The 19198-nt window shown below is 36.7% G+C and overlaps 5 protein-coding genes across 9 annotated transcripts; 2 read left to right on the forward strand and 3 right to left on the reverse strand.

Moving 5' to 3' along the window:
* On the forward strand, positions 1091 to 3955 carry LOC104782774 (F-box protein MAX2-like). Of its 4 annotated transcripts, none has more exons than XM_010507798.2 (2): positions 1091 to 2188; positions 2619 to 3955. In XM_010507798.2, the coding sequence occupies exons 1-2, from the start codon at positions 1268 to 1270 to the stop codon at positions 3792 to 3794; spliced, it is 2097 nt and encodes a 698-aa protein (XP_010506100.1). In that variant the 5' UTR covers positions 1091 to 1267; the 3' UTR covers positions 3795 to 3955. The 4 variants fall into 4 exon arrangements, with proteins under 4 accessions (XP_010506100.1, XP_010506101.1, XP_010506099.1 ...); XM_010507799.2 differs by having other exon boundaries at positions 1093 to 1883; positions 2311 to 3955; XM_010507797.2 differs by having other exon boundaries at positions 1093 to 1842; positions 2270 to 3955.
* LOC104782773 (serine/threonine-protein kinase EDR1-like) lies at positions 3904 to 7539 on the reverse strand. Of its 2 annotated transcripts, none has more exons than XR_767072.2 (12): positions 7282 to 7539; positions 7016 to 7112; positions 6766 to 6794; positions 6585 to 6677; positions 6239 to 6504; positions 5904 to 6107; positions 5495 to 5641; positions 5125 to 5396; positions 4928 to 4978; positions 4351 to 4452; positions 4202 to 4265; positions 3904 to 4099 (listed from the first exon to the last, which is right to left on the reverse strand). XR_767072.2 is itself a non-coding variant. In XM_010507794.2 (12 exons), the coding sequence occupies exons 2-11, from the start codon at positions 7078 to 7080 to the stop codon at positions 4242 to 4244; spliced, it is 1248 nt and encodes a 415-aa protein (XP_010506096.1). In that variant the 5' UTR covers positions 7081 to 7112; positions 7282 to 7539; the 3' UTR covers positions 3904 to 4099; positions 4202 to 4241. The 2 variants fall into 2 exon arrangements, 1 of the variants encoding a protein (XP_010506096.1); XM_010507794.2 differs by having other exon boundaries at positions 4356 to 4452.
* On the forward strand, positions 9119 to 10255 carry LOC104784372 (ribosomal L1 domain-containing protein 1-like). Its single transcript, XM_010509405.1, has one exon. The coding sequence runs from the start codon at positions 9119 to 9121 to the stop codon at positions 10253 to 10255; it is 1137 nt and encodes a 378-aa protein (XP_010507707.1).
* On the reverse strand, positions 10292 to 11910 carry LOC104782775 (putative Myb family transcription factor At1g14600). The gene is made up of 6 exons (XM_010507800.2): positions 11514 to 11910; positions 11337 to 11413; positions 11202 to 11244; positions 11022 to 11130; positions 10793 to 10925; positions 10292 to 10713 (listed from the first exon to the last, which is right to left on the reverse strand). The coding sequence occupies exons 1-6, from the start codon at positions 11740 to 11742 to the stop codon at positions 10495 to 10497; spliced, it is 810 nt and encodes a 269-aa protein (XP_010506102.1). The 5' UTR covers positions 11743 to 11910; the 3' UTR covers positions 10292 to 10494.
* LOC104782776 (plant cysteine oxidase 4-like) lies at positions 15792 to 18508 on the reverse strand. The gene is made up of 6 exons (XM_010507801.2): positions 18371 to 18508; positions 17679 to 17976; positions 17236 to 17372; positions 16547 to 16700; positions 16257 to 16460; positions 15792 to 16111 (listed from the first exon to the last, which is right to left on the reverse strand). The coding sequence occupies exons 2-6, from the start codon at positions 17779 to 17781 to the stop codon at positions 15993 to 15995; spliced, it is 717 nt and encodes a 238-aa protein (XP_010506103.1). The 5' UTR covers positions 17782 to 17976; positions 18371 to 18508; the 3' UTR covers positions 15792 to 15992.

A 19198-nucleotide genomic window follows, 5' to 3' on the forward strand; every position in this document is an offset into this window, starting at 1 on the left:
TGTAAATGAAACAATCATTATTGAAGTTACGTTATAGGACAAAATAATACTCCATTTCTTGTTTTATTTGTCCTTCCTTTTTTTTTTTGTACCCTTCATCTCTTATTACTTCTAGCCTATTGACACAGTGTATTTTTCAAATATATATGCGGTTATTATTTGGATTTTTTTTCTTGATATCCTCAAATTAGTGAGTTATAATCTTTCAAACAATTGTGTTTAGTTTGAAACTTTTAATAATCTTTTTACCCTCGTCCAGCTCATGAGTCATGTCTATCATCACAGATGAGGTTGGTACAATGGTATTATTATTATTCTAGAGGGGAACGAAGAAAAAATGTTAGATGCATGCACGGGAGAAAGGTAGAATGTTCTTTACAGAAAAATATGCAATCCAAGTGGGAACATATATAGGGAGAGAAAGAGAGTGATTTTAAAAGCTACTTATTATTTGATATGTGATGCTTTGGAACCAATTGTCGTCAAGTAACGGCGCCAATTCCATAATATCTGATCTTGACAAGAAAAAAAGTTGTTATTCCCCCCTAGTAAACTGAGCTATAGACAACACCTCGTAGTAACATTAGTATTTGACAGCTTATAGGATCAGAGTGATTGAAATCTCTAATATTATACCACCCAAAATTTGAAAAGATATGTAAAACATTTTAAACGAGCTTAAAAAAAAAAACACTCCGACACAGCGTGTATGCACCAGAAGACAGTAAAGTACTGAAGTACCCGTACATACCATATTATCAAGATTTCGAAATCCTTTTGAGCCGGATAAGATATGGCAGTGAACTTTATCATATACACCCCCAAGTAAGTAAGTAAAATAAAAGATGATGAGAACACACGAACGAGTAGGCAAAGTATGAATTTGGTTTCTCCATCATCAGATAAGCACGCATAATATACAAATTACTTATGAATACTTTGATAAAATAAAGCACTCAGTTTATACAACAAGTATAATAATATTAAATATTCGATAAAACTATATAGTTATGGAAAAAAAATACATATTTTAAAATCACTTTGCCCGTAACACACATCAAAGAGACATTTTATCCAAATTTTAAAAAATCGAAAAAAAAAAACAGAGAAGAGAAAGAGAGAGAGGAGAATGTCAGTATCACGTGGCGTGGCGCTATCTCATCCCCAACACAAATCATCTCTCTTTCTCTCTCTCTTCCTAAATCTTTGAGTTTGGAGCTTCTTCTTCTTCTTCTTCTTCTTCTCTCATCACTTCTCGCCGCTTCTCATGGCTTCTTCAACCACCACCACAACTCTCTCCGACTTACCTGACGTGATCTTATCCACTATTTCCTCACTAGTCTCCGATTCCAGAGCTCGCAACTCTCTCTCCCTAGTCTCTCACAAATTCCTCGCTCTCGAACGATCCACTCGTTCTCACCTCACTCTCCGCGGCAACGCTCGCGACCTCTCTCTCGTCCCCGGCTGTTTCCGATCCGTTTCTCACCTCGATCTCTCTTTCCTCTCTCCATGGGGTCACACACTCCTCGCTTCTCTCCCTCTCGATCACCAGAGCCTCCTCGCTCTCCGTCTCAAAATCTGTTTCCCTTCCGTCGAGTCTCTCAACGTCTACTCCCGATCACCTACCTCCCTCGAGCTTCTCCTTCCTCAATGGCCGAGGATTCGTCACATCAAGCTCCTCCGATGGCACCAGCGAGCTTCTCAGATCCCTTTAGGCGGCGATTTCGTTCCTATTTTTGAACACTGCTGTGGTTTCCTCGAGTCGTTAGATCTCTCCGCTTTCTATCACTGGACTGAAGACTTGCCTCCTGTTCTTCTCCGTTACGCTGACGTCGCGGCGAGGCTTCTACGGTTGGATCTCTTGACGGCGTCTTTCACCGAAGGTTACAAATCTAGCGAGATCGTTAGTATCGCTAAATCTTGCCCTAATTTGAGAGATTTTCGTATCGCTTGTACTTTTGATCCGAGGTACTTTGAGTTCGTCGGGGATGAGACTCTCTCCGCCGTGGCTACGAATTGCCCTAATTTAACGCTTCTTCATATGGTAGACACGGCGTCTCTGGCGAATCCTAGGGCGATCCCAGAAGCTGGTGGTGACTCGGCTGTCACGGCGGGGACTTTGATTGAGGTTTTCTCTGGTTTACCGAATCTAGAGGAGCTGGTTCTTGATGTAGGGAAGAACGTGAACCACAGTGGTGTAGCTTTAGAGGCTTTGAATTCCAAATGTAAGAAGCTGAGAGCGTTGNCGTTACGCTGACGTTGCGGCGAGGCTTCTACGGTTGGATCTCTTGACGGCGTCTTTCACCGAAGGTTACAAATCTAGCGAGATCGTCAGTATCACTAAATCTTGCCCTAATTTGAGAGAGTTTCGTGTCGCTTGTACTTTTGATCCGAGGTACTTTGAGTTCGTCGGAGATGAGACTCTCTCCGCCGTCGCTACCAATTGCCCTAGTTTAACGCTTCTCCATATGGTAGACACGGCGTCTCTGGCGAATCCTAGGGCGATTCCAGGTACGGAAGCTGGTGACTCGGCTGTCACGGCGGGGACTTTGATTGAGGTTTTCTCTGGTTTACCGAATCTAGAGGAGCTGGTTCTTGATGTAGGGAAGAACGTGAACCACAGTGGTGTAGCTTTAGAGGCTTTGAATTCCAAATGTAAGAAGCTGAGAGCGTTGAAGCTAGGTCAGTTCCAAGGAGTTTGCTCTGCTACTGATTGGGGGAGGCTCGATGGTGTTGCTTTGTGTGGAGGGTTGCAGTCCTTGTCCATTAAGAATTCCGAAGATTTGACTGATATGGGATTGGTTGCTGTAGGGAGAGGATGTTGTAAGCTGACCAAGTTTGAGATTCAAGGGTGTGAGAATGTAACAGTGAAGGGGTTAAGAACAATGGTTACTCTTCGGAGAATGACTTTAACTGATGTGAGAATCTCTTGCTGCAAGAATCTTGATACAACCTCTTCTTTGAAGGCGATTGAGCCGATATGTGATCGGATCAAGAAACTGCATATAGACTGTGTGTGGTCTGGTTCAGAGGAGGAGGTAAAAGAGAAGTTGGAAACAAGCGAAACTAACCACCAGGATGATGATGATGATGATGATGATTACGAGAGGAGCCTGAAGAGGTGCAAGTATTCATCGGAGGCAGAACACTGTTCAACCAGTGATGGGAATGGATTCTTTTCTGAAGAAAGAGTATGGGAGAAACTGGAGTATCTGTCTTTATGGATCAGTGTTGGAGAATTTCTGACACCACTACCTATGACAGGACTAGATGACTGTCCAAATTTGGAAGAGATTAGGATCAAGATAGAAGGAGATTGCAGAGGTAAACGCAGGCCAGCTGAGCCAGAGTTCGGGCTAAGCTGTCTTGCTCTCTACCCAAAGCTCTCAAAGATGAAGTTAGATTGCGGGGACACAATCGGTTTTGCACTGACCGCACCGCCAATGCAGATGGATTTGAGCTTATGGGAAAGATTCTTCTTGACCGGAATTGGGAGCTTGAGCTTGAGCGAGCTAGATTATTGGCCACCACAGGATAGAGATGTTAACCAGAGGAGTCTTTCGCTTCCTGGAGCAGGTCTGTTACAAGAGTGCCTGACTCTGAGGAAGCTCTTCATACATGGAACAGCTCATGAGCATTTCATGAACTTTTTGTTGAGAATCCCAAACTTAAGGGATGTACAGCTTAGAGCAGACTATTATCCTGCGCCGGAGAATGATATGAGCACAGAGATGAGAGTTGGTTCGTGTAGCCGCTTCGAGGACCAATTGAACAGCCGCAATATCATCGACTGAAAACTTATGATTGAGTTACCTATACTGTTATATCTGTATTAACTTCAGAAACTTGTCCATTTTATTTGTATGTGTTATATTTGTTTGTAAAAGGAAAGAGCAAAGCCTAAAATTTGCAATCAATGAAATGATTTCATAATACAAAAAACCATTGTTATTAATAGTAATAGAGTCAATGAAGAATCCGGAGAGATCAGGAGAACAAAACTCGATGAATTTTCTAACACCTTAATCTAACTCTTGTTTCTCTTAGAACAGTAACTGTCTTCACAGCTCGGCCTTATGCTTTGGTTCCGACCAACAATCTATAGCAAGACAAAAACTTTCCATAAACGTCTGTTTACTAAAAAAGACGGTAACTTTTCTAAGAGAAACAAACAACAGTTAGTTTTTGAGAAGTCACAAACCTGCAATAAGCTCGCTTCAGGTATTTTGAGCCGGGCTCCTTTATATGGCAACTATATCAATGACCTGAAAAGCAAGAATTGCAAGAACCAGGTTTACATTTGATGTTTTTGTTTAGTTACCAAGTGTTGTTCTTGTTCAACAGACATACTTTACCATTTGGGACCCCTCTCCAGGGCTGATCTTAGGAGTCTTCATACGCCTACTCCTTATTCCCTCTGTTTCCGGCTCTGCTGTTCCATTTGAGTTAGAACTGCACATAAAAACTGAAACATTAGCCTTCTTACCCATCATAACCATTTTTTCAGCCAAAACCTTATAACCATTGTAAGCCAGACACTAATGACTAATCAAATACCATGACATTTTTGCAGCTATAAACTTCATATGCAGCAAACTCAACAATTGCAGTACATATTGAATTCACCTCATCTGTTTGGTAAGCCAAATACTCTCACGACTTACCTATTCACAGCTCTTACATTGCAGTTGACTAAATAAGGTTATATAATAGGACACAAATCAGAGAAAGAGAAAGGACTTTAATGGATACCATATTACACCTTTTATCAATAAAGATAGTTGACAGAATTTGAGGGAACATGAGGACACCAAAATATTAAGACACAAGTATCATGGAATTTGGAATCTATATATATACACAAAAACTTGGCACTATAAAATTTTATCACTATTGAAAGGACAAATATATTGACAAACAATATTACCTGGAACCAGGAGATCCCTGTTCCTTGATGATTAGCTTGTTTCGTGAACCACTGAGGAAAGAACAAAAGCACCAAAAATTACGTTCATACGTGCATATGCAATTGCTTGGCATAAATAGAAACATAAGATATATATAAACCGGGTGGCAGCAAATATATAAACATAATCAAGAAAACTAAACAAGTATGCTTATCACCTTGAACCGGATTGTAACACAGATGAAGAACCAGACCGTTCCATGGGACTGTTTGGCTCCAATGGTGAAGCACAAGAGTCACTGTCTACAAAACCAGTCTGCCATGCCGTTGAGACATGAGCTAGATAAACTTCCTTGGGTGAGAAGGGTTTTAGCTGACCAGGACATCGCTTAAGGTCGACCAGCATTTCCACACCATCGAGCGCAACCACAACAGACATATGATAACGTGGATCGACACTAGAGGAAGATCCCAGATCACTAGGGAAACCCTGATCAAGAAATTTAACCGAAATGCCAGGTTCTCAGAACCAACCAATGACAAGAGTTATACACAAGGCCACTGGTCATATTTTTTAAAAGTACTTACCACTACAAGCTTACTTTCAAGACGAACAGTATCAGCCAGAACTTTAAAGAGGATTGCTCGAGCACGACAAGAACCATGTTTGATGATGTTTCCTAGCAGTGGAAACCCACGACTTTTAAATGATTGACTCCGTTTTGCTTTTACTACCTGCCAGAAGAAGGAAAATTCCAATTAAAATTTCCCGATAACCTAAAAGAGTATAATGAGGTTGTTGAGATAATGTGATGTTCCTTAAAGTGTCTAATAAATGGATAAAATCTATTTGTTTTCTTTTTTAGAGCCAAATATTTACTGCATGCAGTGCTAAGATAAAATAACAAAATGATATGCATTGTAGCCATGCATCTTTGACGTAGTCATCGATTCTCCCTTGAGTTCACAACTACCAAAGTTAGTCCGCCACTCTTACCAGTTCAGCAGTTTTCTTAATTACTTTAACCGGCTCTGAGTTCAATCCACTGACAAGTCCGTAATATAACAGCTTCAACAACCGAAGCTTGTAATCCTTCTTAAAATCTACACAAATCACACCAGCCTTAAGTCGTTCATGATCCTCAAGAGCATTAATTTCTTCCATTGTAGGAATGCTTTTAGAAAGCTTCAATCTCTCAACCTGTTGAAAAATTTAACAACATACTAAGATAAGCAAATGATTGTTGACAAACAGCAACACGTAACCAAGTATCAATAAAGCTAACTAAGAAATTATTGGACAACGATAATATCAACCTAAAGATAGCTTACCGGGACCACAGAGTAAAAACCACTCGGAATCGGGTAAGGAAACAACCCAGTACTCCAAAGATAATTTGATGCTTCAAAACTTGACACTTCATCTTGATCAAGATTTTTGGGTGATTCTTTGGTATCCGAGGTTTCATCTTGTGATACCAGACATACAGACTGGGATATCTCCTCAATTTCTGAAGGGCTCGAGGTAGGACTTAGAGGTAGTGGTTCTGATGGCCCAGCATAATCTCTTGCCACTTCTACAACCATCTCCTTGAGGCCTAAAACCACATGAGCGTCTCCTTAGCCCATAGGACGAAAAACATAGGTACCAGAATAGTGAGAATCAAACTTCGTGTACCTGTAGCTAGGACCTCAACTTCTGAAGGGCTCGAGGTAGGACTCGGAGGCCCAGCATCATCTCTTGTCTCTTCTACAACCATCTCCTCGAGGTCTAAAACCACATGAGCGTCTCCTTAACCCATAGGTTCCCTCAAGAAAAAACTAAAAAAACGTAGGTACCAGAATAATATGAAGTGTACCTCTAGCTTGGTTCTTCAGGTCAGTTAACCTGTAGAGACAAATAAAAAAACAAGAAGGTAAAGTAAACCTCAATGCTTCCACTTTAATATCTTGGTGCATGATTTAGTAACATACTAATTGGCAATTGGATTCCATATATTCCCCATCAACAGCTTTTAAACTAGTAGTAGACAAATCATCAAAGACTGGCTACAAACTCATTAAGTAGATAATTCCATTTAATAATACTAATACAGCATCAAAACTTACGACATGATGGAGCCTTGAACTGATTCAACAGTTCCTTTGTGACATCCACAACAGTTAGCTCCCATCTCCAAGTCCTCTGTAGCAAAATTCCAAATTCCTGCACAAGTTTTCAAACCCAGATTTGAATATTCAATAAGAGCAAAATCCAACCAACTTCTACCACATAGTTCAAACACACAAGAACACACATAAACCCAAAAAAAAAAATCAAAACTTTGAGAAGAAAAGAGCAAAATAAGAATAAGGGTTTATGAAAAAAATCTCACCGGAAGCAGGTCAACGTTCTCCCAATTCCAAATTCCAACAATCAATCTGATAAAACCGCACTGCGAAAGACGGAACAGAGAATTGAAGATTGACATGATCAAGCAACAAAGAACTATACGTACACACAAGTATATGCAGATAGATTTGCAATAGAGATTGGTGAGATAAAATTGGATTTTTTGGGGGGGTTTTTGATAAAAAGTTTTGATTTTGATGGCGGAAGAGATGCAAACACACAGTTGCTTGCTGGGGTTTTAGGAAAGTGATGGAGCCCCGAAGAAAGAGGAGAGGGAAAAGAAGACAAAGCAAGTCACACGTGCGACGGAATGAGTCACGTGCCGGAGAGACCTATTTCACACACTGTATCTGTATGACTTTATTTTAAGTGATAAGACCAATTTTTCAAGTAATATTCATTTTGCTACACATTGTTTTAAAAGTTGTAAGAATAATTTAGATAGAAAAAAATCAAGATCCGTAAACGAACATCACATATTGAAAGTAAAATTACCGAAAGGATTTGTATACCTTTTACTGCTTGTTCTATCGGATGTAGAGATGTTTGTCTTCAAACAAACCTGATACATATATGAGAACTAGTTTGTTTCAATACCGAACAACAGATTTATGTTAGAAGATTTGTTGCATAATATTGTTAAATCATCAAAGTTGGAAAAAAAAAAACTTTTGATACGAATAATAGATTGTTCATATATATATAAACGAGATGATAGATTATAAAAGAAGAACTGAAGAAGAGGTAGTATTGTAGTAGATGAACAAGTCTAACAAGAGCTTAGATTTGTTATTCATAATAGGCTTCCTAACAAAAGATTAGACTTGTTCATCTACATCTTAAAGTTAAAAAGCCTATTTGATGTCAAAAGAAAAAGAAAAAAAAAAACAAGAAATTAACCAAAATAAGGATGAACTTTTTTGAAAATAGTAGACTTGGAATTCAACAAAAAGATTGCAATAAGAATAACAAAAGACAATTCACCCTCACTAGAATATTGATAAATTCATTATGAGACCTACACATCAACAGCAACAACACATCATCAGAGCTTTGACAGTGCCCAGCATCTTCTCTTTGTTTGTTAAAAACCTGATAGCTTTGTTATCCTCAAATTTATATCATAAACTTTTCGACTGTCAAATAAAACACATTTTGATTTATGGTAGAATTCTATTTTTTTTTTTTGTATATGGTATATTTTCATAAAAAAGAAAATAATTTTTTATTTTGACTAAAAATGACATTTTGAATTAGTGCCGTTTGCCACTTGCTTAACTTTTTCTTTTTAAAGGATAAATGACTAAATGAGAATCAATGCATTCAGAAGAAATAGAAGGAAGGAAATCTCTTATATATTTAGTACTTTTGAATAAAAAAATTACACATAATAAAAATTTAACATCAAATGATAAGAATAAAATGACAACTAAGATTACTACATAACCATGTTTTATAGTATGATGGACTGGCAAAAAACAATATATAAATTAATATTAATTTTAAATTTATACTTAAATACAAATACATGTGTTAAAAAAATATTTCATTGAATTGATAAAAGAGATACCCTATTTTGTCGTAATAATTTTCTAAATCTTAAAAAATTACACTCATCTTCCAAAAACATTTTTCTCCAATTACAAAACTTGTGGACAATTTATAACCCAATAAAATTAAGCCCATTAACTATATCATGGGCCTTAAGAAACCCAAAAAAACTCGTTTTAAAATTTTTCGTCTTCCTCTCTAAAACCCTGAATCTCTTCCGCAGACACTTAAACCCTAACTTGTAACTTACTAATCTCTCCGACATACCAATGACCACCGCAGCTCAGCCGCAACCATTACCGGAGCAGGTAACTACTCTACCCAAGACTGTGAACATAGCAATTAAGGCTCTCTTCGAACGTAGAAACGAAAAACGGAAAACGAAGAAGCCACATCAGCTTCTAGAGGAAGACGAATCCGTTTACCTAACCGTAGACCTGAATACGATTCCACAGACGCATCAGAGGAGCGCTTACCGAATCTCCCTTCCGCATCCTCTGATCAACACTACCGAAGACTCGCCGAAGCTCTGTCTCATCGTCGACAACGGAAAAAAAAGTGGTCTCAAAAAGGAGAAAGCAGTGAAGAAGATCAAATCGGAGAACATACCGATCACTACAGTTCTCGAGCTATCGAAGCTTAAATCGGACTATAAATCATTCGAATCGAGACAGAAGCTATGCGATTCCTACGAGAGGTTCTTCTGTGATCGGAGAGTGATTCATGTGTTGCCGAGAGTATTTGGGAAGAAGTTTTTTGGTAGCAAGAAGATTCCTGTGGCTATTGATACGAAGAAGAACTGGAAAGGGCAGATTGAGAAAGCTTGTAGAGGTGCTATGTTCTTCATTAGGACTGGGATTTGTAGTGTCATCAAAGTAGGGACATTGTCTATGGAAAGGGATGAAATCGTCGAGAATGTGATGGCGACTGTGAATGGAGTAGTTGATTCTTTGCCTGATAAGTGGACATACGTTAGATCCTTGCATTTGAAGTTATCTGAGAGTTTGGACTTGCCTATATATCAGACTATGCCTGATGACTTGAAGCTCAAGGTTGATCCTTTTGGTGTTAAGGATGGTGAAGAATTAGTTAAAAGTGATGATATTGATGATGGTAGTAAGAGTTTGAAGAAAAAGAAGAAGAAAGGAAGGATCCATGAGGTTATTGATGACGATGAAAACCAAATGAATTTGGAAGATGATGAAGTTGATGGTGATCTCAATGGTTCTCGAGATAAAAAGAAGAGGAAGAAGATGAGTAGTAGTGAGTCTGAAGTGAGTGAGAAACAAGTGAAGAAATCGAAGCAGAAGAATGTATTGAAGTCGAAAAAGCTAAAGAATGACATTGATGAGTCTGGTGGTGGATTGAAAGCAAAGAAGACTAAGAGGAGGAAAGAAGATTATTGACTAGTGACTAGTCATGTTTTTGGTTTGTCATTTTTGAGTAGGAAACATATTATTATTACATGTGTTTTGTTTCAAGTGATTCTACTTTATTTTCTAAGAATACAACCTTAGAAGGAAAGTACTTCCAGGATCTGAATCAAGCCTGATCCAGATCCTGGCTAAGTACTCATCCCAAGAAACGGCTAAGGAAGAGAAAAGAAAAAGGTCTCTACTCTTGAAACTCTTAAATGTTAAAAACTTCATCTCTCTGTTATGTCGGATGATGCTATGTTACGGTCTCCTGATGATGTCGAGAACAGAGAGAGCGAGAGCATCGTGTTGATATCATCTGTTGGTTTTTGCCTGCAATTTCCAAACTCAGGTAACTGTATCCCACCTCCGGATATTGATTTCATGCGTTTGACTGATGATACCTCTTCATCTCGGACTCTTTTCTCATTGATCATTGTCTTCCTAATCTGAATAAGGTTTTACCAAGATTACTATATGTTTTTTACCAAAAGTAGTGTTCCTCTAACCAAAAATGAAGGTAGTTACCTCGAGCAGAGGCAGAGTCTTGTTCTTTATGCTGTCTTGGTTGTTTGTGCATAACCCGCTCAACCAGCTAGAAGGTCGCATAAGAAAGTTACCTCCACGATTTGTAATGACCGCCGCGTGTTGATTGAGTACCCTGCAGAAAAAAAAATGCAATTTTAACTCTCTGGTCGGATGTAGAAATCTGAAACATTTTAGGAACTAATACTTGTGTTGTCTATGATTGAATGACCTTGAAGGAACGGTTTTAGAGTTATTGGCATGTCTTAAATCGCCGCTATATGGAATACATCTGGAGTCTATCAAATAGCTTCTTTGTCCACTCATGAAAGCTCCAAACTCTGTTCAAAAGTCGTTTTCATCAAACCTGGTGAAAAGAATGATATATGTCTGCGGATCAAAACTAACGTACCATGGCGAGACAATGATGGCTCGAGCTTCTTACTTCGATACATCTTCAAATCAGAAACATGACAACATTGAAAAAATAAGAACAAAACTGAGATAATCTTAGAGAAACAGACGATGGTGAGATTATGGTGTGAACCTGTGAATGACTTTTGACATGTGCAATACTCAATCCTTTCAGATTCATCATCTGAAGAACCAGTTTTGGTGTCGCTCCTGTAAGTCATACAACAATAACATAATTATTACAAACCACCACAGAGAGAGAACTTGAGGGAGAGAGAGAGAGAGAGAGAGAGAGAGAGAGTCGTCGTACTGTGTGGACCGCCTAGTCGTTGAACTGCACGAACGAAGGAGAGATGAAGATCAGGCGTCCAACGAAGCCTAGGCATGTTGGATCGAACATACTGTCTAACGTTGTTACTACTCGTGACTTGGTCTTCGTCTTCAACTGATGACTCTTCTTCATTATTCTTCTCCACCGTCTCTTCTCTGTTCAGGTCAAGATACGTGTAGCATATTCCCGGTGAAGATGTCCCTGCCATGACTCTCCGGCGAGAGTGTCTTATACTAGCTCTCGAGTTCAGTTACTCAAAAACTAAAAACAAAAAAACCCCATGTGAGAGTTTAAATCTCAAGTTATATGTGTATAGTCTCTCTATGATAATTTCGGCGTTGGCTTCAATAATACTATGATTTCCCATATATATAGATACAAGTACACTATATAAGCATTGTTGTATAGTCTTGTTATTTGTCATAAACTATAATATATATATGTAGACAGACATATATATTCTTATCTATGTCATGCATGTTTACGTGTAAGTGTAAGTGTTTTTTATGGAAAAGTGTGTTGGAATCTTCCGTTTGGTGAAAACACATTTGTTATTAGGTTTTGCTTCATTTTTGTTAACAGACCAGAAAAATATCCGTTTGTTCTTTTAGTGACAAAGACGTATAAACTTATCACCTTTAACTTCTTAAAAATAATTTCTCTCTTTTAACAAAAATTGAATATATGGTGTGATTGAACATGAATTCATAGTCCAAAATCTGTATCATTAAAAAAAAAACAGAGATGTTCTGTTTACCTAACATGCCTTTCATATATCATGTGATAAGGGCTAGGCTATTTAAATTGGCTAATTAATCGAATATTTGATACTAAGCATCTTGGTTTAATTAAATTAAATAGTCAAGTCTATATGTATATACAATTGGCAGTCGAATATCTTGTGTCATTAGAATTGTAGTTTTGTGATTAATAAACATTTCAGTCCGACCAAACCACTCTTGCATTTATAACAATTTGCTCTTTAATAATCTCCAATTAAGTTGACCTTTGCCGGGGACTACGCTTTACCTTTTGTCATATTATACCACTTTTTCGAGTTTTTCAAACACAACTTCAAAAGTGAAATAAAATCAGATTAGCATAGAAGAAACTCAAATGGAATAAAAGATTAATCGATCTGAACCGTTTGATTATTCGAATACTGGTACAAATTATTGTCTACCCCAACCGATCGAGTACAATGTGGTGGAATGAAACGTTTATACGCATTTTTTATATATTGATCATTTTTCTCATATACTAATGTTACTTACTACATGACAGTCTTCAATCCCGACGATTGAAAACAAAACTTATAAATCTAAGAGAAGGGGGAGTATTGTCAAATGGCTAAGGATGTGATTCCCAAAGATTCTTGGGTTCACTTATGTACAAAACAGAAGTTGTCTTTTATCGTTTTGGTTTTATTATTAGTGACCCTTTTCAATGAGGCATTGGTTAACACACCAGCTTATAGATGTAACTATATGTTTTTGTATGGCTTACTATTAATTACCAAAGAATTCGTATATAATTCGAGAGATGTAACTATATAGTCTATATAATAACTAATCGTCTTTGATTGTCATTTTTGATTATTCTTTCCAGAGAGCAATCTTTGTCTTTATTGTCATTTTGTGAGTTGATTTAGAATTTGTAAACATATATAAGCTGTAGTAGGCCTGCATTCGGTTCAGTTGTGTTCAGTATCGGTTAGTTTTGATATAGGAATATAATAACCATTTGGATATTTTAGAAATTTCGGTTCGGTTTGGTTTGGTTTCTTTCGGTTCGGTTAGTTGAAGAGATAACCATAACTAACATAAATTATATTGAAATTAACCAAATAAACCTAATATAACCAATGTAACCAAAGATAACTGAATATAACCGAAATTAACCAAAAATATATTACAAAAATATAAAAAGAGGGAAAAATATTGATCCGATTTTACAAAATAGTATTTAACTTTGTAAATTCAAAATAATAACTTTTAAATATATTGATTATTTAAAGTATTTAATTGTTTTGAATGTAGAAATAATTAATATTTTAAGTTTATTTTATAGTTTTGCCTAATACTAAGTATATTATTTTGGATATATTCTAGGTTTTTGGATATTTCGGTTAACCATTTAATTGTTGGTTTGGTTCGGTTCGGTTTCGGTTATTTTGAACACAGGATTTTACTAACTATTGGTTATTGGAGGAACTTCGGTTCGGTTTCGGTTTGATTTTTTTCGGTTCGGTTCTGTCGGTTATTTGGTTACCGGTTATTTTGCCCAGTCCTAAACTGTAGTTAGAAGAAAGACAAATACGTACAAATTTCACTTTTTACAAAATTTAACCGTGTGAAATGAATATAAGGACCTCAAACCCTACACCAAGTTAATTGTAAACCGTCCCAATGCAATTTTCCGACACTCTATGTCTATGCACACACATATCTATACAAGCATTTTGGAACATATATGAAAAACGCGATAGGATCAAATTTCAACGCTCGTAGTCATTAATATAGATATATATGCACAACTTGAGTTTTCTATTTTATATGTGAAATCTTTTACCATGATCGCCTCGATCTTCAAATTTAGTGCCCACATGAGTCTCTACTCTCTACGATTCCTTCTCTCCCATCAACTCTCTCTTCACTATTAATTAAATACTTCGAATATTTGTCCTCTCTTCTTTTCTCTTCTCTCCTCTCTCTATCGAAAGATGAGGAAACAATGTTTTGTCCTAACTTATTTACGTACCGACACTTCATTCACAATTCCTCCCTTTCCCATGCTCTCTTTTGTGGAGTATATACATATACTGTATATTCAAATTGTTTTCTTTTTATAATATAATATTTGTACTATTAATTCCTTTCATCGAGATTGAGTTTATTTGGTTAAGAGAATCTTTTGTCGAGTTCTTTCCAAGAAAATTCCTTTTTTCCATTTCAGCAATTACACCGGTAGAACCTTTTATAAAAAAACAACTAAACCATTACCAATACCGGTCAACAAAGTGGTAATGACTCAACATGATGATGATGATCAGTTTAACAGTCTATCACTAAGAATCATGTCTTTGGTGGTAACCGAATTGAGGTAATCTTAATTACTTTTTTAAAAAACTGAAAAGAACACATTTACACCATTCAACAATTTTAATACAAAGTTAATCAACTTTTCTACAACAGTATATGTTAGTTAATTGATTAATTTTTGATTTTCACATATTCGTAACTAAAACGGTCTTACTGTTTTGTTTTAAAATGTTGCCACGTAAATTTGTACGTTTAACATGCGCAAAGCAGCGAGATCTATACCTATATACTATATTTTAAAATTTGAATAGAAAAGGACGTTGATCCAGTCCAGTTGATGATATATATTTTATCTATATAGTAATGCATGCAAGAAGAAGCTAAAAAATTCTGCATGTTGCCCTAAAGAATCGCCGCAAAATAAGGCACCGTCTTCGAATTCTTCCTCCATCACATGCCTACGTATCTTTTTTTATATATTTATCTGGAGATAAAATGAAAAACACATTGTAGAGTACAAATTAACGTAGGATTGTTAACACGCCGTTTCTCTTCAAAGTTGTTAACATGTTTCACATCAAGACTATACTCCCAAGAATAGTAAAAAGAAAAAAAAAATTCATAACATTTAAGATATCTGAAGTAACGAATCATGATGAAAATCGCAATGCAAAGATTTGAACAGTAGTCTTTCAACCACAGGCTTCAACCAGTCGACTTCTAGACTCTATATGAGTTAGTTTGGTTGTTTTAACATCATGCTCATCATCTCCGAAATTGATAGTTCAGTTTTTTTACACGAGAACCCTAAGGGAACAAGTGGAAAGTTTAATTATCTTCTTTCTTTTGTTCACCAAGCTAAATTATCTAATGACAAAATTTTAGTGAAACGATAGAGCGTGATGGAATGGAACACAGTCTAACGGTGGAGGCAGTATTTGATTATTCTTGGCCTCTTGGGTCTATTTTGCTTTGTGGGGCTTATTAGAAAAGGTCCCTAGAAAAAAAGCCAAAGACGCGCTTTATTCACTATACTTTTTAACACAGTCAAATCACACCCCAGTGAACTTTATTCCGATATCCAAATCAGTCACAACTTCGTTATCAAATGCACAACCTACAAAACTGGGTGTGACCGTGACCCTATTCGTTCTTTCGAGGGATTTTGTAAAAGATTAAAGATGCCATTAGAGAAGTCTATTACCGAAGACAAAAAAAAAAAACCATGAGAAATATTTTGCAATATAGTGAAACTGAGACACCGTATCACAAATTGGTATGTACAATCCCGTCCTTTGCAATATAAAAAGAAGACCCCAAATTTTCAGATTATTTCCCAAAAAGGAATATTTAAAAAATAAAAATCCAAACCCGCCCAAATTTATGTGAAGAAGTAAAGAGAGAGTTGTTATATCAATCAAGTTCTAATAACAGGACCTCTGTATGGAACTCGTCTTATCACAAAGTCATCAGGTGGTTGAAATTCCTCGAGCCAAGTCACGTCTGTCACAACTTCCCCATCCACTTCTATCTCACCTGCTCCGTATCACAATCCCACCAAGTCATAGAATCAATCAGATATTCTAATTCCGGTTTGGCGATTTGAGTTTTTGGGGTTCATTTGGATTGAGTACCCCTTATTATAAGCATTTTCTAATCTTGTGTTTCAGAGTTGTGTTACCTGGTAAGTCTTCTCTTCTGGATTTCCGGAAGTAAGTGCAATGCCTATCATGTTCTGAAGAGTAAGGTGGAGATAAGATGTCAAGAATAGCACAATGCGTGATGGCTTTGAAACAATGAATGTTGCCACCACTTTTCGGATATAATGTTGTTGCTGGGGTTGGAGCCGTCATCTCTTTATCCTTCACCAGTTTAGCGGGTCTTGCTGCTTATGACACAAAAGAGTTTTACAATTAGACCAGAAGAGTGATTGGTTTAAAAATGAGAGAGTAAGGGAAAGACAACATTTACCTTGTGATTGATCATCTGGCTCAGTCAGTTCAGGCTCTAGCCAATCATATGACTTCACATGCATTGAACCATAAACGAGCTTGCTTAGCACGGTCATTCCTGGATGGTTATGCAGAGGTATCATAGAGGAAGGTGGCATGCAGAAAATTCCTATCTGTTTTGACAACATAGACAAAACGAACCAGCTGAGAGACATCATTGGTGGGTGGTACAAGAAAGATAGAACCTTTAACTAGAGACAGACTCAGAATTGACTCAAACTGTGTTTACTCATACTTTCTAGATCATTTGTCATAGGCTTTTTTTGCAGACTTCAGGCTCATGGCTTGAATGATGGATTCCTGAGGTTCTCTCAAAAACCATGTTTGGATGCCCCCCTATTCCCCTAACTTCGAATATGCGGAAAAGGAGAATATTAAAATCATCTCACGCTACAGAGCATTTGAACCTTGCTCTACTGAAAGTTCGGTTTCTGGCATATTATTCCAAGCAGAAGCATTCCTATACAAACCTAGGAAATTAGATTGGGACTCTTATGCAATGTTCTATCTAAGTCATCTTAAACTAGATCACATAAGATGCACCCTTTCAACCCCACATTTGACTATCTTGTAGTAGCCATTAGTAATCCTTAATAGCTAACTTTTTGATACTAATCAGCCATAGAGCATTCAAATCAGTATGCTTACAGAGAAACTGTCACACTCATGCAAATGAAGATACTTTATTGCTGGGGGAGACTGAAGACTTCCATTGAGAGGACCAGACCTGGTCCGTGCCAATTGAGCTTCCTGCTCGATGCCAACATCAGATGGCTTGATTTTCTCTGAAACATAGATTACAAATAAGGCTATAAGTGCAACAGGGGACCACAGTGTTTAAGACTAAAGTGAGACATAAATATATAATTACTGCCACCAACACCTTAACTACTACACTCAGATAAGGTAATTGCAGAATGATCAGATATACTAATTCACATGTCGTGGGGCCACACAATTCATAAACAAGTCATTGTCACAAGCACTCAAAAGGATGACAATGATGAGCTAAATAACAAATGCTAGAAACTGAAAAAAAACACTGGACAAAGAGTTACGATAAGTGCATATATATATATATATAATCATACCCAAGACATTGCGAACCTTCTCCAGAGCCTCGTCTGATATTGGTCCGTCTGAAGAGAACGAGGACTTGCAAGTATTGTAAAGCCTCTGAGCAAAGTAAGGCATGATCTGTTACCAAATTCCAAAATTCTCAAGCTAACCACCTACTTCCCCCTTTGTGGAAAAAGGGGCTCCAAACTTCTCAGAGAAAAAGAGCAGTTCCCAGTAATTCTAAACACAACTAATGGATGATACTAAAACTTCATGAAAGATAACCATATTCTTCTTCTTCAAGTCTACAACATACAAACATGTTTTCCCCTGAAACAACAAAGCAAAGAAAGAAAAAAAAAGGATTGATATATAATTCTCAAAGGTATCTCAATAAAAAAAAGATAGCTTTAGTAGGAAACTGCGACTAAGATGAGCATCGTGCACATGGGGTTCAAATCAAACATAAGCATTGGATCACAAAACCACCATTATAACTCAATCACAGAAGATTATAAAAAGTTTCAGAACAAACGACAGTGAAAGACTCAACATTTAGGTTTGGAAACAGGATATAATCGAATTGGAGTATGTAATTAGGAGAATCTCAGAAGACATGATGTAATAATCGGAGATTCGATTTCTGAAACAACCATCATTGAAAAAACAACAGATGCGTGTCAAGAACTAAAAACAGGGAGCCATAAGAAACAAAAGAAGAAACCTGAGGTGAGAGTGGTTGCGTAAGATCCGGAAGAAAGAGAATCAATCTCGGTACAAGTTGAATACGATGAAGAAGAGAGAGCTGAGAGAGAGAGAGAGAGAGAGGTCAGAGTAATGATTTTTTTTTTGCTTTGTCCGTTTATTTTTTTGTTTGAACTTTGAAGTAAAAGAGTAAAAAAAAATATAATAAAAATAAAAAGAGGATCCAATATTCTTAATTGTGTTGCCATATGTGCCCAGAGAAATTTTTCTTCACCAACTAGGAACCCCCAACTACTAAATTTACTAGATTACCCCCTTCTACACTAAACTACAAACCAAACTACACACAATTCATGTGGTTTATGATTATTCTAGTTGAATAATTTTTATTCATTTGATCAAATTCTAATACATAATAAAAATAATTGAATTTTGAATTTTTTGCTAGTGAAATTTTTTTGGTTAAGTTATGAATATTTGGTTTTGTATACATGAGAATTAGTTATGAATATAGTACAAAAGATGGTAAGTTATCTTATGTATCTTTTTGAGTAAATAATTTGGAAGTTATGCTTGAAAATAACAAAATAACATATAGTTTTCATTGGTTATAAAAGTTAGAAAAAAATAATAATAATTTGATAGTGTCTTTTTCTTTGAGAAGTCTTTTATATAAAAAAGTTGGTACATTGAAAAGGTCTTGTTATGTAATTTTGTTAAATCAATCATCCGAGAAAAAAAAAATAATAATAAAAAGTAGCGTGAAGCTCACGCACGGCTTTTCTATTTTATTCACCCAACTTTTTTTTTTGTTTGTTAAATAATCTGTTCATCTACACAGAGAGAG

This window comes from Camelina sativa, chromosome 4 (genome assembly GCF_000633955.1).
Source record: "Camelina sativa cultivar DH55 chromosome 4, Cs, whole genome shotgun sequence".
NCBI lineage: Eukaryota > Viridiplantae > Streptophyta > Magnoliopsida > Brassicales > Brassicaceae > Camelina > Camelina sativa.

Bases quoted from the DNA above. Each gene is read 5' to 3' on its own strand.
- LOC104782773 (XM_010507794.2), bottom strand. From the start codon at position 7,080: ATGGGAGCTAACTGTTGTGGATGTCACAAAGGAACTGTTGAATCAGTT. The intron at 6,795-7,015 runs GTAAGTTTTGAT...TTGTCTCTACAG, and splicing joins GTTCAAGGCTCCATCATGTC to GTTAACTGACCTGAAGAACC. The intron at 4,979-5,124 runs GTGATAAGCATA...TTCTTTCCTCAG, and splicing joins GTGTTACAATCCGGTTCAAG to TGGTTCACGAAACAAGCTAA.
- LOC104782774 (XM_010507799.2), top strand. From the start codon at position 1,268: ATGGCTTCTTCAACCACCACCACAACTCTCTCCGACTTACCTGACGTG. The intron at 1,884-2,310 runs GTTACAAATCTA...CTTTCACCGAAG, and splicing joins GACGGCGTCTTTCACCGAAG to GTTACAAATCTAGCGAGATC.
- LOC104782775 (XM_010507800.2), bottom strand. From the start codon at position 11,742: ATGGCAGGGACATCTTCACCGGGAATATGCTACACGTATCTTGACCTG. The intron at 11,414-11,513 runs GTACGACGACTC...TATGACTTACAG, and splicing joins ACGACTAGGCGGTCCACACA to GAGCGACACCAAAACTGGTT. The intron at 10,714-10,792 runs GTAACTACCTTC...AACCTTATTCAG, and splicing joins AGACTCTGCCTCTGCTCGAG to ATTAGGAAGACAATGATCAA.
- LOC104784372 (XM_010509405.1), top strand. From the start codon at position 9,119: ATGACCACCGCAGCTCAGCCGCAACCATTACCGGAGCAGGTAACTACT.
- LOC104782776 (XM_010507801.2), bottom strand. From the start codon at position 17,781: ATGCCTTACTTTGCTCAGAGGCTTTACAATACTTGCAAGTCCTCGTTC. The intron at 16,701-17,235 runs GTAAGCATACTG...TTGTCAAAACAG, and splicing joins ATGAGTGTGACAGTTTCTCT to ATAGGAATTTTCTGCATGCC. The intron at 16,461-16,546 runs GTAAATGTTGTC...TGTCATAAGCAG, and splicing joins GCCAGATGATCAATCACAAG to CAAGACCCGCTAAACTGGTG.